General features: G+C 35.0%; 1 protein-coding gene across 2 annotated transcripts in view; it reads left to right on the top strand.

Moving 5' to 3' along the window:
• Positions 1 to 19,553, top strand: part of LOC131971589 (plexin-A1-like) — a 409,823-nt gene that overhangs the window by 358,404 nt on the left and 31,866 nt on the right. For both annotated transcript variants that reach the window (XM_059333098.1, XM_059333099.1), the window contains 3 exons: positions 5,907 to 6,055; positions 15,921 to 16,018; positions 17,591 to 17,749. In XM_059333098.1, the coding sequence (XP_059189081.1) occupies positions 5,907 to 6,055; positions 15,921 to 16,018; positions 17,591 to 17,749 (406 nt within the window). The remainder of the gene's footprint in view (positions 1 to 5,906; positions 6,056 to 15,920; positions 16,019 to 17,590; positions 17,750 to 19,553) is intronic.

Raw genomic sequence — 19,553 nt, 5'->3', positions numbered from 1 at the left:
ACCAGAATAAAACCACATAAAACCAGAATAGAACCATTTAAAACCAGAATAAAATCACATAAAACCAGAATAAAACCACATAAAACCAGAATAAAATCACATAAAACCAGAATAAAACCATATAAAACCATTTAAAAACAGAATAAAACCAGTTCAAACCACATAAAAACGGAATAAAACCACATAAAACCAGAACAAAAAACCAAGAGATTTCTTAAATTAAGATGATTAAATTAAAAAATAAGCATGTTGAACACTTAAAATAGGAAATTAACTCTTAAAACAAGGTAAATTATCAAACACTTCTAAATCTAAAGGTTTTAAATTATCTTGGTAAGAAACAAATAGTGTGCGAGGACCCTGTTGAAATTGGTCCGTTTATTATTATAACGGCAAATTAATCGCATTTTTGAGAGCTTTATCATGTTCCAAAACTCACCAAACTTGGGACAAAATTCAATCCAGTCGAAAAATGTAAGTATTTCATTGGTTTCGGAAATGGGCGTGGCTAAATGACCTACTAGCGCCCCCTAGAATTGAGCCCCTAAAACAGGTTTGTCGTAGAGACACAAAATTTGGTACATCCATGTATCATGGGAAGACGCACCAAAAAGTCTCAAGAAGCCATACCCAAAAACGAACAGGAAGTCGGCCATCTTGGTTTGAAGCTGGCGTTTTAGACGTTTTCCGCCATTTCCATGCCGCATACTTTAACAAACTTCTCCAACAGATTTAATCAGATCGACTTCGGACTTGTTCAGTACCATCACAAGACCCTTGACATTAAAAGTTAATAAAAGCTTTGCAGACCGTCACACTATGGGGGCGTGGCATGGCGGCAAAATATGGCGTTTTGGCATAAAACACGAGACTGTATAACTTGACCATACATTGTCCAATCTGCCTGAAACTTGTCATGCATGATGATGGTCCATCACTGAACAGTTCTACATAACATTATTTCATAAAGTCCCACCCCTTTTCCTCAACTAATGAACCATTTGTTGTAGAGTCCTTGATTACCTCGCCCCTTCAACGATCACTGGACCCCGCGTGTTTTAAGAGTTAATTTCTTATTTTAAGCCTACAACATGCTTATTTTCTAAAAAAATATTGTCAAGTGAAATTATCTGTCCATGCAGGAAGATCATTTCCCTCAGATTTACTGTTTTTATCTGGTTTTTAGACGCCTCTTTTTTGCAGTGAAGGGAATGAAAAAATGTATACGTAGCTTCAGAGTTCCTTTTTATAGATATTTTTGGTCAGCAGTAGGAGAGAGAGAGATGTGATATCAGGTCAAAGCAACAAGGGGGTTGTTTTTGCAGAGAAATGAGAGGTAAAATGAGTGAGAGGTAAATGAGAGAGAAACATTTGGACAAGAGACAGACTGGGCTGAGAGGGAGATGATGAGGTCGGAGTGGAGATGACTGATGGAAGGACAGTCCTGGTGTTTACACTCCACACAGCGCCATGGGACGGGGTTATAATATGATTACACTGCAGCCACAGTCACAGCTCCATCAGCTGCTCAGGATCATCCATTCAGCCAACAAAAATCTACAACTGGAGTTTTCAGGGTGATCAGTGCCAAGGTTATTATAGTTCACAAAAACTAAACGAAATAACGAAAACTTTAATTGAAAAAAATTTTTTGTTAACTGAAAAAACAAACGATAACTAACTGAAACTGTATTTTGTGGTAACAAAACTAACTAAAAGTAATTTAAATTATAGTGAAAATGTCCTTTGTTTTCGTCTTTTTCAACTTTTTTCATACGTAAACGAAGTCGTTTTTTAGCCTTTGAAATAGGCCGCTAAATGCACATTTGTCGTTAGGCGCTGCCCTCTGGTGGTCATAGTGATTATTACAGGCACGAAGGAGGAAGTGACATCGTATATGGAGAAAAAATGCCCGAAACACAGGACTTCCACCTAGGAGAAAAACGAAATAATAACTAATGAAAAATCCAATCCAATTCATGTTATCCAATATGAAAACTTTCTTACGCAAAAAAATGCATTCATTGTATGAAAAAAACTATGCTTTTAGTGATTTAGAAAAGGTGTCAAATAGCTCTTTAAATTGTATTTATTTATTATTTAACATTTATTTAAATTGTCAGGAAAAGATTGTGCTTGGGGCTAAAATAACTTTGTTATAAGTTACCTAAACTACAACTAACACTAATAAAAACTAAACTAAAACTAACACTAAAACTAATAAAAATTAAACAAAAACTAACACTAAAATAACTAAAATTTGACTGAAACTAACACTAAAACAAACTAAAATTGAACTAAAACTAATAAAAACTGATATTAAACTAAGCATTTTATCAAAAACTAAAAACTAAACTAAAACTAACACTAAAAATATGCTTTTAGTGATTTAGAAATGGTGTCAAATAGCTCTTTAAATTTTATTTATTTATTATTTCATATTTATTTAGATGGTCAGGAAAAGATTATGCTTGGGCGTAAAATAACTTTGTTATAAGTTACCTAAACTAAAACTAACACTAATAAAAACTAAACTAAAACTAACACTAAAACTAATAAAAATTAAACTAAAACTAACACTAAAACTAACTAAAGTTTAACTAAAACTAACACTAAAACTAATAAAAATTGAACTAAAACTAACACTAAAACTAATAAAAACTGAACTAAAGCTAAGCATTTTCAGAAAATAAAAACTAAACTAAAACTAGCAACCTCACTCTAAAAACTCAATAAAACGAACTGAATTTGAAAGCAAAAAACGAATGAAAATCCCAAACTATTATAACCTTGGATCAGTGCATGACATTTTCAGAAAATCATTTTTTTTAACATTAATACTAGAGAGCCCTGTTCTTTATTTTTCTTTGAAGACAAACCAGACAGTATTAGAGTCAATAGAAGAAGAAAAAACACTGGAGGAAATGAAGCATGGCCTTATTTTCACCCCGCCCAGCCGGCTGTACTCCCAGCTGGCCTAGACGAGACAGTGTGTGTGGGCGGAGGAACAGATGAAGTGGGCGGTCCGATGCGAGTGTGTGTGTGTGTGTGTGTGTGTGTGTGTGTGTGATAACTAAAGTAGGAGCGTGAGGGGAAGAGACAGGGGACGTTTGGTTCATTCAGCCATGAAAAGCAGCCGACTAGCATCCAAACTAGCATATTAGCATCCATGGATCATTAGCTTCACATTACAAAGAACAACGGCCGACTGGCAAGTGTCACTTGTTGGTTCAGGCGAGGTAATAAAGACGTTTCTGATACTTTCTAGCTTGTGAAAGCAAACAGGATGCAGATGGGATTCCAAAGAAATTCTTGGGAAAAGCATTGTTTACATGTTTATGTAAGCACACTCCATGCTGAGGCATTTTCACACTTCACTTCCCAAACTTTGTGTAAATTGAGGTATTTTCTTTGTGTACTCTAATCAGAAACACATGAGGGTCTTCCCAAGAAAGACCTACCGGATTCAATCTGAATCTTTCAACTGCTTGGCCACATTGGCTGCAGGTCAACTAAAGTCATAAAAAAACGTGTCCATAAATGTATGTTCATGCACTTTTTGCAGAGCAGCATTAGAAAAGCTTCATGGAAACAGCAAAATTTGATAAAACTGAATCCATAGTGCAAAAAAAAAGTTTTACTTTTTTATTTTAATTTTACTTGAGATGTTTTTTGGTTTTTTTGGAAAAAGGAGAATAAGGTTTCTTGTATGTTTTATTTAAGGCATCTTATTTTGACAGTCTTCTTGTAAATTCTGTGGTCCATTCTGTTAACACACCGTGCTATTATTTTGAAAGCTGCATGCGTTTAGCGACAGAAAGTCATTCAATACAGTAAGTCACAGTTTAGTGTAATTAATCCATTCAGGCCTAAAATGCCTGGAAAAAATGCCTGGAAAACCTCTGGGCGATTTTAAAGTAAGCCATAAAACCTGAAGTTCTTTTTAGTAATTTTATGTCTTTTTTTTGTAATTTTTCTGTTTTTCTGTAAATTCAACATATATTTTTCATGTATTCATGTATTTTTTTTAATTCCTGCCCTGCATTGAGCTATGTTTGACATATCCTGATGTTTTTTATTTATTTATAAAAAAGTTGCTTTTTCCGCACTTTTTTCTCTTAAATCTGCGACGTTTTTTCTCGTAGATTTGCCACTTTAATCTAGTAAATTTGCAACTTTTTTCTCGAAATATTACCTGAAGTTACTAAATATAGTTCTTTGCCTGATAAAGGGTTAATGATAGAAGAGGAGGTTGACAAAGAAGTGGGAGGAGTGGAAATGGAAGCAAACTTTTCTTCTTCATGACTTGTTTTATCTCCTATTCTTCCTCTTTCTGTCCTCTCATCTCCACGTCTCTTCCTCTTCTCAGTCTGACCTTTACCTACTCATATTTCATTATTCTTTCTTGTCGTCCTAATCACTTAAGTCCTCTGTCATCTGAATTTCCTTTCCCCTACCTCCCTCACTTCTTTACCTCCCCATCTTTCTTTCTTTCTTCTTTTTTTTTTCTCTTTATCTTCCTCGCTTCCTCTCCTCTCCATCTCTCTAGTGGACCAAACAGTCCAATAACAGCTGGGAGAAATTATGCATGAAAACTCATCCGTCGCTCTCTTAATAATTATCCACTCATGCAATTAATTGACTTTCCTTTCCAGGAACTTTGTTTTCTGTCTCCTGGTTCTCCTTCTCTCTCTCTCTCTCTCTCCCCGAGCTACCTTTCTTCCTTTTTATTTCATTATGTTTGGCTCTTTCTTGGACAAGCAAAAATTGGATTTGTCGGGGCTAAGACACCAAGAAAGTAATTCAGCTCACTACATTTTTCAGCTCTGTCTGTCAAATGTTATCTCTGGATTTACTCCATGTACCAAAAAAACCCTCGTTAGACACAACAATTGTAGAGAAATCACATTGCTGCTCCTTGAAACACACATAATTACATATGCTTTGCTAAAATTAACTGGATTGGTGATTCTGGATGTGTTATTATTCTATCTGTCTTGTCTTTGACGGCCTCATATAATTACAGAATCACCCTCCAACTTCATGAAATAATAAATCTGACTTTACTAGTGTTACCTGGATGTTTCTTGACTTGTATCTTGTTCGATTCGGAATCATCTTGCTCTCTCTTGGCTGAACTTTTGAGCACATATATCACAATGTCTGCAGCTGATCATAAACAAACCAGCATGGCTAATTATGCACAGGGTCTTTTCGCTGATCAGAAACAAACAGGGATGCTAACTGTACACAAATTGTCCTCTGCTGATCGTGAATTAACCGGCATCGCTAACTGTGCACAGAGTGTCGGATGCTTGTTGTAAACAAACAGAGATCGCTAAGTGAACACCTCCTGCAGCAGCAGCACATACACACTGTACTGCTACAGAGCTAACTGTTAAGCTGTTAGCACATACACACTGTACTGCTACAGAGCTAACTGTTAGCCTGTTAGCACATACACACTGTACTGCTACAGAGCTAACTGTTAGCCTGTTAGCACATACACACTGTACTGCTACAGAGCTAACTGTTAGCCTGTTAGCACATACACACTGTACTGCTACAGAGCTAACACACCTTATGTTAGCATTGGAAAGACACTATTGCCTATTATGGTCTTGAACAGGCCATGACTGTTTTTGGACTGTCTTCAACTTGACCTGGACTCGGTTAGGTTTAGCTTGACTACAGCCCTGGTCAAAGGTCTGCTAGCTGGGCTTTCAGACAAATTATGAAGATGACAATTTCACACACTATTAAAATTATATTTGTCATTTCACAACCCAAGAGAATGTACAATAGCAATGCTATTATAGTTATGTGCAAAAACAATAACAGTTACATTCAGGATGGTTATTCCCCGTCCCTCACTGTCACTGTTTCTATTTGTCTATTTTTTGTAGCTTTTGCCGAGCTTCAGACAGACATCCATGAGCTGACCCAGGAACTAGACGGAGCCGGGATTCCCTTCCTGGACTATCGGACTTACGCCATGAGGGTCCTGTTCCCGGGCATCGAGGACCACCCTGTGCTCAAGGAGATGGAGGTACGGGTCAGTACACCACCAACCCAGAAACAAACCAAACACCATTAATATAGAGTTCCAGTAGAACCATTAACTAAACCTTCAAACTAATGAACTAACATCAAAGGTAGAAAAAGTAATGAAATTTAGATTTAATGGCATGAAAATGTCCTTTTTGGCCTTTCTAACTAATGTCCTTGTAGCCATTATCACATGACAGGTTTCATCAAAGACAAAATTTGACTGTAGTCAGTCTATTTAATATGTGTTTATCAGCCCATAAATATGGGGGAGTAGGGGCCTGATCCACCTAGGTTGTTATCAGGGCAGCTTCAGTGGCCTGCAAAAGTATTATTTCCCCTTGGATGTTTCACCCTTTTGTTGCTTTTACACATGAAATCATGAATTTGGAGAAAAAAGAAAAAAAAAACTATTTTGTATCAAAGTGAAAACAGATTTTTACAAAATAATATCAATCCAGGAGGCCATATTGAAACCCTATTTTGCCGACTTTTCCAAAGGAAACAACTTTGCCATTTTCTACCACAAAAAATCACTCAACATGTCATTTCCTGGCCCTTTTCCATCTGGAAAAAATATATTCCTACTCCAGACAAGAGACCAGTTTAAAAAGTTCCTCTTTATGTTTTTAAATGTAAAATGTTTTGTATTGTACAATGTTGAAGCTACTGAATCTTTCATACATGTTTATTAAATAAATGTTATGGTACAATGTTGCCTACAAGCAACAAACCCCAAAAACTTCCCAAATGAAAATATATAAAAAATTCTTCAGATTCTGTTTATTAATCTATTTTAAGGCAACAAAGCATTATTTTCTTAACTGGCATCATAATGCATACCAAGAGGGTTAAATATAACAACCTACTGGCCTACCAGCAGGTGCAGCAGGTCCTCTTCTCACCCATATGAGTATTGGTTGATAAACTCAGATAAACGGCTATCAATAATCTAACTACATACAAATCAGATGCTCCAAAAGTCTGAGATGTGATGCAAGAGGAACTCCAGATATGTTTCACCTTAAAATAACGGTATATCCTAAATCTGGGGTAGGCAACCTGAGGCTCCAGAGCCAGATGTGGCTCTTTGAATTGGAATTTGTCTACAATTTAATTCACATTGTTGTAGTGATTCTTACATTCTCCAATTGTAAAAAAATATGTACCCTATAGACAGGAAAAAAAACAATGTTTTAGTCAAGTGGTTCCCAACCTTTTTCTTGAGGGACCCACATTTTTACCATTGTAAACTTTGGCGACCCCCCCATTGTCCATTGCTTCTATGAAGCCAAACTCAGTGTGACTTTCATGGTAGCCTCTCTTTTTCTTTTTGAGATATTCAGCATTTTCGTCTCCCTGACGCTTCGTCATTTTCCCATTAGCTCTGTGTTTCTGTTGCTAGGTGAGGTTACCGCTAGGTGAGGTTACCGCTAGGTGAGGTAACCGCCAGGTGAGGTTACAGCTAGGTGAGGTTACTGCTAGGTGAGGTTACTGCTAGGTGAGGTTACCGCTAGATGAGGTTACTGCTAGGTGAGGTTACCGCTAGATGAGGTTACCGCTAGGTGAGGTAACCGCTAGGTGAGGTTACCGCTAGGTGAGGTTACCACTAGGTGAGGTTACCGCCAGGTGAGGTTACCACTAGGTGAGGTTACCGCTAGGTGAGGTTACCTCTAGGTGAGGTTACCGCTAGGTGAGGTTACCGCTAGTTGAGGTAACCGCTAGGTGAGGTTACCTCTAGGTGAGGTTACCTCTAGGTGAGGTTACCACTAGGTGAGGTTACCACTAGGTGAGGTTACCGCTAGGTAAGGTTACCACTAGGTGAGGTTACCACTAGGTGAGGTTACCACTAGGTGAGGTTACCGCTAGGTGAGGTTACCGCTAGGTGAGGTTACCACTAGGTGAGGTTACCTCTAGGTGAGGTTACCACTAGGTGAGGTTACCACTAGGTGAGGTTACCGCTAGGTAAGGTTACCACTAGGTGAGGTTACCGCTAGGTGAGGTTACCGCTAGGTGAGGTTACCGCTAGGTGAGGTTACCTGTGTATACTGCAGGAGGGATGTTACATATGTCCTTATTCTCGCGATATAGCCTTTATTTTTAAACTTTTCTATTGTGATTTTTGTATTTAAATAAATGAATATATGTTTAATGTAGCCCTTATTTAGTTGTTTTTGTCCCAGTAATGAATTAAATGCTGACTCATCTATATTTAATACATTAGATTTATTACATCCCTTAAAATTTAGGAGGGCTTCGCGACCCCCGTGGATCTTTGGCGCCCCCCTGGGGGGGTCGGGAAATCACCGCTTTAGTCAACAAATGTGCATTACAGCCTATGACCATCTGACTCTTTGCCCTATCATCTAAATGACTGCCAAAACTAGCTACAACAGAAAACACAGATCCGTCTACATTCACTGATTGATTTACATCCACTGATTCGCAGCGAGAAATTGGCAAATTACCTTTATTATAAGGCTCAAAGATGCGGCTCCAGAGGGATTTTTCTTTCTGTTTTTTGGCCAAAAAATGGCTCTTTTCATGGAAAAGGTTGCGGACCCCTGTCCTAACTCATACCTACTCTGTGTTGATGTATTCAGCTTGTCGCAATGAATGCAAATTACTTTTCAAGAGTCTTATAATCATCATTAGTTTGATCTCATGGGACAAATGCCTGCCATATTCTCCGGATGTAGGAAAGTAGAGTTTTAAAGTGAGAATTGCTTGAGTGAAGAGAAATGCTTTGTAAGAATTAAAGAAAAAGGTAAAGAGGAAAAAAGAAACAAGTGCATGAAGTAAAAGATGAAGGGGAAGAGGATTAGAGCAGAGAGTGAGAAATACGACTCGGGGTTACTGGGATTCTTTCTTACATTATACATCACTGTTAAGTTATTAATTAAGCCGGTACATGCAACCACCTTGCCAGCAGAGCCGGATGGAGATAGTGCAGCGGATTTATGGAGACGTTTTTACCGCTGAGACCAAGTGAAGTACAATTAATAGTGTGTCAACATAAACTACTCTCCTCGAAAGCCCGAAACCAGAGAGCCAAGTTTGTAATCAGCGGTATCATTAAGATGTAGAATCTGCTGCTGCTCCATTGACTTTGATTGGAGCGCTGACTTTTTGGAGTCAAGGAATAATTTGTTTGACCTTTTACAGCTTCATTTAATCGTTCTAATCCAGAAAGTGGATTTATATTCCTAGAAAAAGAAGAAGAAGAGGAAAAAAAAAAGCCCTCTGGGCGGTCTCATCGCTGCCACGACTTCCTTTTTTTGATTCATTCTTCGTGATTCATCCTCTCTTATTCTTGGCTAGAAGGAGCAGCAGTGATTACTTAAATACAGTAGAATTATCCTTGGATAGAGGAAAAAGCCCATTGTGGCTTCCAGCAGAGACTATAAAGCCATAACTAATAAAGCTAAAACTACTGATAATGCAAAATCTGGAAGAATATACACAGTAGAAATAGAAAAGTAATGTAGCAGAGGGCACTCGGTTTACTGCACACTCATAAAGTTTAGTGACAAATTCAATAGCAATTCAATTGTTTTATTGAATTTAATTAGGTTAAGTTTTAAACAACATTGTAGAGTCATAAAAAAACACACCAGAAATACTATAGTCTTTAATTATCGCCTTATGAATGCTCACAACCTGTACACTGTAAAAAATAATCTGTTTAATTTACGCTAAAATTCCAGCTACTACTGGACTATTCTACTACTGTAAATTGAAATGTAATTGTCAACAAAAACTGTAATTTAGACTGAATATTCCCGTATTTTTTAGGGTAATTGTAACATCATGGTATTTCTCCATTAACTTTACATGAAAATGTTATATTTTTACAGCAAAACTGTGTCAAACAGGCAAGCACACTCAAATTTTCTTTATACATTTTCTAGTTTCTATTTGAGTTTTCATCATCAAAATTTAAAACAACTCCACCATTGTCTTTCACTAAACACATTTTATTTGGTTTTGGTCGCAAAAACAGCACCTCAGGACAACAGAATTATGCTAACAGCCCCCTAAGGGGTCGAACTGTCAAGCACACTCAAATTTTCTTTAGAAATTTTGGAGTTTCTATTTGAGTTTTTATCATCAAAAAATAAAAATTACACCATTGTCTTTCAGTAAACACATTTTATTTGGTTTTGGTAGCAAAAACAGCACCTCAGGACAACAGTAGATGTGGGCAGCCCCCTAAGGGGTCGAACAGGCAAGCACACTCAAAAAATTCTTTAGAAATGTTCTAGTTTCTATTTGAGTTTTCATCATCAAAAATAAAAAAACAACTCCACCATTGTCTTTCACTAAACACATTTTATTTGGTTTGTTAGCAAAAACAGCACCTCAGGACAACAGTAGATGTGGGCAGTCGAACAGGCAAGCACACTCAAATTTTCTTTAGAAATTTTGTAGTTTCTATTTGAGTTTTTATCATCAAAAAATAAAAATTACACCATTGTCTTTCAGTAAACACATTTTATTTGGTTTTGGTAGCAAAAACAGCACCTCATGACAACAGTAGATGTGGGCAGCCCCCTGAGGGGTCGAACTGGCAAGCACACTGAAATTTTCTTTATAAATTTTCTAGTTAGATTATGTTATGTAAAACCTGACTTTTCCAGTCGCCACTTTGCTGACTCAGTTATACGACTTGAAAGCCGTTAACTGAATCTTTTAATAACGCTCCGACGACCCGCTGGCACCGCAACGTTTTTAGTTCCTTCAATGGATAAAAAGTCTAATCAGACCAGCCTGAACCAGCCCAGCATGAGGGAGAATCCTCTGTCTCACACAGAAAGAAAGGAAGAGATGGAGAGGCAGGAAGAAGGAGAAGAAGAAGCGTGTGTGTGTGTGTGTGTGTGTGTGTGTTTGTGTTCTTGTACTTCCAACATAGTGGAGACCAGAACACGTTTTTAACCAACAGAATGAGGACATTTTTGTAAAGTGAGGACGTTTTGGCCGGTCCTCACTTTTTAAAGGCTTTTTGGAGATTTCAGACTTTGTTTTAAGGGTTAAAGGTTACATGATAATGATAATTAACTGAAACTGTATTGTGTGGTTACAAAACTAACTAAAATTATGGTGAAAATGTCTTTTGTTTTCGTCTTTGTCAACTTCTTTCATACATAATGAAGATAAATAAATAATAACAATAAATAAACCAAAGGAAATAAGGCAAATAAAGGCAAATTTTACTTTGACCCATTTTAATCTCCCACCCAACAAATACCCCATTACAAAAAACTAAAACTAAAACACTAAAACTAATAAATACTAAACTAAAACTAACAAAAAACTACTTAAAACTAACTGAATTTGAAAACAAAAATTCAAAAAAGAATTCACTGTTCCAATGAGGGTCCTCACAGAGATAGAAGTACAAGGATGTGTGTGTGTGTGTGTGTGTGTGTGTTCTTGTACTTCCTACATAGTGAGGACCAAAACCAAAAACGAATAAAAACTAAACTAAAACTCATTAAAACTAACTGAAATTGAAAACAAAAATTCACAACAAAATTAAAACTAAAACTAATGAAAAATCCAAAACTATTATAACCTTGGTAGTGAATTCACTATTCCAATGAGGGTCCTCACAAAGATAGAAGTACAAGAATGTGTGTGTGTGGGGGGGGTTCTTGTACTTCCTACATAGTGGGGACCAGAACACGTTTTTTAACCAACAGAGTGAGGACATTTTTGCAAAGTGAGGACATTTCGGCCGGTCCTCACTTCTTTAAAGGCTTTTTTTTGAGATTTCAGACTTTGTTTTAAGGGTTCAGGTTACATTATGTTTATGTTTAAAAAGGTAATTAATTAACTAACTGAAAGTGTATTGTGTGGTTACAAAACTAACTAAAATTATAGTGAAAATGTCCTTTGTTTTCGTCTTTGTCAACTTTTTTCATACGTAATGAAGATGGATAAGACAAAGGAAATTAAGGCAAAAATTCACTGTTCCAATGAGGGTCCTCACAAAGATAGAAGTACAAGAATGTGTGTGTGTGTGTGTGTGTCAGAGGTGCTCCCTGCTTGTTCCACTAGCTGGCACCTGTCACTACTCATCAACAACACACTAAACCCCCTGAAGACTCCTCGCTCTAGCTCTTCCTCACCGCTCTAATTCTCTCTCATTGTTGACTGTTTCACATCATTGGTCTTCCTCCCATTTTTAATTTCTCCTTCTCTCTCTCTCTCCATTCCCACCTCTCTCTCTCTCTTTCTCTCTCTCCATTGTCGTCCTTTAGTACATCTATTCTCTCTCCCTGCGATGATAATAAAGTGTCTGGGCCTCTCTCTAAAGTGCTAAATGAGATTCTCGGGGCCTCCAGGGTGGAAACTGAGAGTGATGTGTGTTCGGGAAAAAAAAAAGAGAGAGAAGAAGAAGAAGAAGAAGTAGAAAGAGAGACAGATGGAAGCACATGTACAGGCAGTACAGAGTCTTTACTGGTTTCACTGGAACAAACTGCTGTAAGAAAACAGACACATTGTGACAGGAACATACTGTTTTCCATTCAAAAGGTATTATAATGTAGAAAAGAATGCATTCTGGGTGATATTTGTAGGTAGCTTGCCGTTTCCCATAAAATATATGATATATATATATATATATTAGTAAAAGTAAAATACAGCCGTTAAAAAAATGTGTATATATATATATATATATATATTTATATATGATATATAAATATATATATGATATATAAATATATATATGATATATGTCATATATATGTCATATATATATCATATATATGATATATATATATATATGATATATATATATATGATATATATATATATGATATATATATATATATATATATATATCATATATATATACGCAGTTTTTTAATGGCTGTATTTTACTTAACTAAAATAAAAAAAAAAAATGTGTGTATATATATATATATGTATATGATATATTTATATGTGATATATATATATATATGATATATAAATATATATATAATATGATATATGTGATATATATGTATATATATCATATATATATTATGTATATCATATATATATATATATATATATATATATATATACGATATATATGGTATGTGATATATATATATATATATATATATATATATATATATATATATATATGCATTTTTTTAATGGCTGTATTTTACTTAACTAAAATTACTGAGGTTACAGTGTAGACAGCTCTTAATTCGTAGTAATTGGCTTTCAGACAGTCATATGCTCTATTTACAAAAATGACTGCATTGTATACTGCAACAATATTGCAACTAGCTTGATCACTATACTGTGTTTTAGTCTACTGTAAAAATCAATGAAATGCAGGATTTTACTGTAATTCAGTATGTGGTTTTATCACAGTAACATACTGTAGAGTAGATAACAGTAGGGGGACTTTAACATTATACTGGAAACCCTGCTGCCAGTATTTTACTGTTAATTTTTTACAGTGTAGGAAAAGGTACTAGTGTGTGTGTGTGTGTGTGTGTGTGTGTGTGTGTGTGTGTGATGTGGCTGTCTAGCTTAGGGAAGAGAGCAGTCACACAGAGCAATAAAGCTGGTAGCGTTAGTTTACACAGGCCATTGGATTAGAGCAGCGAGCCCTGGGGGAAATAGAGAGGAAGAGGAAGGAAGTCTAGACAGAAGTATAAAATAATACGTAACATCCCTTTACCTCTCCGCCTGACACCTCAAATTAAAGCTGCACTGTACCTGTACCAGGGGACGTCTTCAGCACACTGTCATGTTTTGTAGTGGTTTTCATTTTATTGCAAAAACATGAGAAAATGTGATATTTTAGGACTTATTTCAGGCGGACTGGTTTGATAAAAGCAGCTTTTTTGGCATGTTTATGAGACGCTAACTGGCTTTCATAAAGAAAAAGTGCACCGCAAGAAAGGGGTGTCTTGTGTCTTGTGAATTAAACATTTAAATACTGCATTTCTTCATGTACTCCTTATGTAAACTTGTCTGTGTGCAGGAAGTCTGTTTTTTTACAGATTTTTATTGAACCATCTTGTATTTCTTATCCGGTGTGATCATCCTCTTTTGTCACAAGATAAAAACAGTAAATCTGAGGGAAATGATCTTTCTGCATGGACAGATAATTTAGGTTTCTTGAATCTAGATTGTTAAATCTAGAAATAAGCATGTTGAATACTTAAAATAAGATATTAACTCTTAAAACCAGATAAATTAAAGCTGCCAGCAGTGATGAACTGGCCCGAGCAGAGTGACCTGATGATTATTTGGTTCTTATCAAGATAAAAAAAAATGGTAACACTTTACAATAACAATAATTTATAAATCGTAAACAGATAGTTTATTAATGTTTAATCATCATTTATAAACCATATATAGGACATTTATAATGGTAAATACATAATTTACTAATTTTTAACTAACATCATTTATAAAAGACAAATAGATGGTATATTGTACGTTTATAGTTACTTTATCATTAACAAACAATTGCATTATAATTAATAATTTATTAATAGTTTTAGTTGCACTCATTTTAACATTTTTAACACCATATTAAACATGTTAATGACTTTGAAATGATTCATATAACTTTAAGAAATTGGTTGAAAACATTTAAAGGTTAAATATGTATAGCACTTTTTAAATGGTTAATAATTGGTCTATAAACCATATATAAACATTACTTAGATGGTTATTGTAAAGTGTTACCAAAAAAACAAGTTTCTATGTATAAATTATTTCTGTAGAGAGTCATTTGCGGCCTGGAGTGCAGTTTCCAAATTTATTTTTTGACATTTTTCTTCTCCCTCTGCACTCTAGCGATGATGTCATCCACTCTAGCCTCTCCATAAGGTAGCATTGGGGTTTTTTTTTGCCAAATAATTTAATAACCGTTTGCCAAAACTCTTAGAAATGTCATAGCACACTTAATAACTAACTGGAGGATTAAAAGTCATAAACAAGGACGATGTGATTAAAACTCTCTGTCTCATGGATACTTGGCGTGAGGATGCTTTGACCCTGTTGTCAACAAGACAATTACATCATCAAGTTGTCTGCTCAAATCATTTGGAGGGCGACAACTGAGAAACACTTACAGAGCAGCAGAGCCAATCAGTGTTAGCGAGCTGTTTACATGCCAAGATGTGTTCAGAATATCTCAGAGTTTACTCTATAATTCATCTAAAGCGTACTCTTAACTTTAACAGTTATCTGCTCTACTCTGCTGCCCTTACTTTTTAACTACGCAATGTTTGACTCATGTTTTTCTTATCCTGCTGTGTCCTATTTTATCTTTTTTTTTTTTTTTTACTTTGCTCTTAATACTTAATTTAAGAAGATTTGGTATTCATGAAGAGATTCTTATCTTTTCTTTAGATTTTTTTTTTTCACTTTTCATTGTAACATTGAACCAACGACCCATTGGAATTAATGTCTTCAACAGTCTAAGTGTATGAAACTATCAAAAATGAAGGTTTACTCACCTATGAGTAGGAATATATTTTTTCCAGATGGAAAAGGGCCATGAAATGACATTTTGAGTGAGTTTTTTTGTGGCGCAAAATGGCAAAGTTGTTTCCTTTGGAAAAGTCTGCAAAATAGGGTTTCAATATGGCCGCCTGGAGGTCATGTGACAAATTAAAGCATTGCTATTGGTTCCCTATACTCTTCCCTCTTTTTAAAGTATCGCGTCACTCAAAAACATGCATTGTTGAAATCTGACAGGCCAAAAATGGGGCAACACCGTACCATAGAGGGTTAAACTTATGATTGTTAAATATATATAAAAATAAAAATATTTATATTCAGAGAATTGCTCTCCACTGCTATTAGTCTGTGTTGTAACCCGTCTGTCTCTGTGTTTCTTTCTTCAGGTCCAGGCCAACGTTGAGAAGGCCCTGACTCTGTTCGGCCAGCTGCTGACCAAGAAACACTTCCTGCTGACGTTCATACGAACCCTGGAGGCTCAGAGGTCTTTCACTTTGTTTCATCGTTTACGTACGGTGGCCCTGAGAGCTCACAGAGCTGCAACTTTAGAAAACACATGCTAATACACAAAACACAAGCAAACTGAGAAAACGTCATCCAACAAAAACACAAGCGCAGCATTTAGAAAACGCTGCAAAGACCAAAACACAACAGAAGTGTTTCCAGAGGACACTTAAAAGTGATGCACACGTCTGGACACGCTTGATATTATCATGTTATTTCATGATAATGATAATTTCATGTTATAACGTGATTTATAGCGTTAGCCAGCTAGCCTTAGCCTGCTAGCATTAGCCCGCTAGCGTTAGCATGCTAGCCTGTATCAATCACATTGCAGTTAAACAAATCAAAAAAATGAATGATACATGTTTTAGTTGGTCTCTCTCAACGGTACCGAGTTGGTCTTGGTCTTGCTAGCCCGCTAACGTTAGCATGCTATTAGGGCTGCAACTAACGATTATTTTCATTATCAATTAACCGATTAGTTGTTTGGTCAATAAAATGTTGAAAAATATCAATCAGTGTTTCCCAAAACCACAAGAAGACGTCCTCAAGTTTCTTGTTTTGTCCACAAACCAAAGAGATATTCAGTTTATTGTCATAAAGGAACAAAGAAACCAGAAATATTCACATTGAAGAAGCTGAAATCAGAGAATTTGGACTCATTGTTTTTTAAAAAAATGCTCAAACCAATTATTAGATTATCAAAATAGTTGACAATCAATTTAATAATCGATTATTGTTTGATTAATCGAATAATTGTTGCAGCTCTACGCGCTATGATCATTATAACATTATAACATGAAATTGTAATTATCTTGAAATAACGTGATAATATCAATGTAAATGTAAAATCGATGTTTTCTTAATTTGCTTGTGTTTTTTATATTTGCATGTGTTTTCTTTAGTTGCACTGTGACCTCTCAGGGCCATTGTAATTACTGCTCAGATATACTTTTTTTTTTTTCCAGCAAATGTGTTGTTTTCCTAAGGGGTTTTCCTACTTTTTGATAAGTAATGTCTACCAGCTTGACTTATGTAATTAAACATAATATTCCTTGCCACAGGAAAACAAAATGATCATGTAAATGATGCTTTATTTGATTTAATTAAAAATCTGGTTGTTATTTTTCTCTTCTTCTTAGGAATAAACATTATAGTTCATAGGTTTTTGAGTAAAAAAAAACAAGCATTTCTCTTGGGAAAAATGATTGTTAGCCTTTGGAAAGTGTGATTTTATCACCTGTGCAATTTTACAATTATGACATGAAAGGCTGTGCTGCCCCTTTGATTAAAACAGAAAAGGCAAAAACAGAGTAAAAACCATTTTAGCAGCCCTAAAATTACCCTGAAGCACTTAGCCGAATGCTTTATGGCAACAGAGTCAGACACCATTTGATTAAGATTAAATGTGCATTAATATTTAAATCAGCTCTTATTAGGTTACACGTGTATTTGGAGGCAGAGCTTCAGACGTGACTCGACAAAAGCCGGGGGAAAGCATTCATGAAATATTAATATTAAATGTTATTATCGCGTTTCAATGTGATTCCAGGTCGTTTTCAATGCGGGATCGAGGCAACGTGGCGTCTCTGATCATGACGGCGCTGCAGGGGGAGATGGAGTACGCCACCGGGGTCCTCAAACAGCTTCTGTCAGACCTGATCGACAGAAACCTGGAGAGCAAGAACCACCCCAAGCTGCTGCTCCGGAGGTGAGGCCCAACAAATAGAGACTGTAAAACACCATACAGGGACTTAGTGCAATTAATGAACCTAACCTTTTTCTTTTACTCAATGGTCCTCGTTTATCAAATACGGAAGCCCTGAACCGCAAGTGAAGACATTTTTTTTTGAGATGTTATCTTGTTATTTCGAGATCATATCTCGTTATTTCAAGATAATATCTCATTATTTCGAGATAATACACATATGTAAAAAAAAAAAAAAGAATTAAAAAAAATAAAATCTTCCAAAATTTTTTTTTTCTTCAGATATTATCTCATTATTTCGAGATAATATCTCGTTATTTCGAGATAACACACCTATGTAAAAAAAAAAAAGAAAAAATTTAATTTTTAAAAAATATATATATATATTTTTTAATATCCGAAGAAAAAAAAATTTTGGAAGATTTTTTTTTTTTTAATTCTTATTTTTTTTTTTTTACATATGTGTATTATCTCGAAATAATGAGATATTATCTTGAAATAACGAGATATGATCTCGAAAATAACAAGATAACAATTCAAAAAAAAATTTCTTCACTTGCGGTTCAGGGCTTCCGTAATCAAACTAGCATACGACAGAAAGATCATTTCTACAAGACTCGGCATTTATCAGTCTGGACGTTAGCAGAGGGTACGATCAGATTTTCCGAAAATTCAAAATTACAAGTTAAAGACAAAATTACCAGAAAAAAAGTGAAAATTACCAGAAAAAAAAGTAAAAATTACAGAAAAAAAAAAATTACCCCAAAAAGTAAAAATGACCAGAAAAAAGGTCAAAATTACCAGAAAAAAGTCAAAATTACCAGAAAAACAGTCAAAATTACAAAAAATAATAGAATTACAGAAAAAAATGAAATTTCCTCAAAAAATTCAAAATTACCAGAAAATAAATAAAAATTACCAGAAAAAAAGTGGAAAATTACAAAAAATAATAGAATTACCAGAAAAAAGTGGAAATTACCAGAAAAAAAGTCAAAATTACCAGAAAAATAGTCAAAATTACAAGTAAAAGGCAAAAATTACCAGAAAAAAAGGGGAAAATTATTTTTTTTTTAAATAGAATTACCAGAAAAAATAAATAGATATTACCCAAAAAGTTAAAATTACCAGAAAAAAAGTCAAAATTACAAGTAAAAGACAAAATTACCAGAAAAAAGTGGAGAAATACCAAAAATAATAGAATTACCAGAAGAAAAAGTCAAAATTACCCCAAATGGTCAAAAATACGAAAAAAAAAAAAATACCAGAAAAAAAAATACCAGAAAAAAAAATACCAGAAAAAAAAATACCAGAAAAAAAAATTACCAGAAAAAAAAGTATAATTTACCAGAAAAAAGTGGAAAATTACCAAAAATAATAGAATTATAATAGCACCAAATGTGTGTAACAAATGGTATCAACCCAAAAATTGCTGCAACAACTTCTGGGACCCAGTTGAACCTGGACTGGACTTTAGAAAGCGCCCACTAATGTTATGACCCTTTATTCACCATAATAGGCTTATATAAATAAATCAATAATTAATTAATTAAGTAAGTAATTTTAATTAGATATTTTTGACCAGAACAACTTGACACACAGTGCTGAGCTTCATCTCAAATTAATCTTCAGGTTCACAGCTTTCAGATTATGTCAACCTCTTCTATGACATTTATTGTTGACCTGCTATCTCCCCCTAAACAGCCCACAGCCACCAAAAGGCTCTTTGAACAATAACAGGTTAATGGAGCCAAATTCCATGTAATTAGTACAAAATTATCGTCAAATAATATTTTTTTCCAGGATATTT

This window comes from Centropristis striata, chromosome 5 (genome assembly GCF_030273125.1).
Source record: "Centropristis striata isolate RG_2023a ecotype Rhode Island chromosome 5, C.striata_1.0, whole genome shotgun sequence".
NCBI classification, from domain to species: domain Eukaryota; kingdom Metazoa; phylum Chordata; class Actinopteri; order Perciformes; family Serranidae; genus Centropristis; species Centropristis striata.
This window is presented reverse-complemented; position numbering and strand designations above follow the sequence as displayed.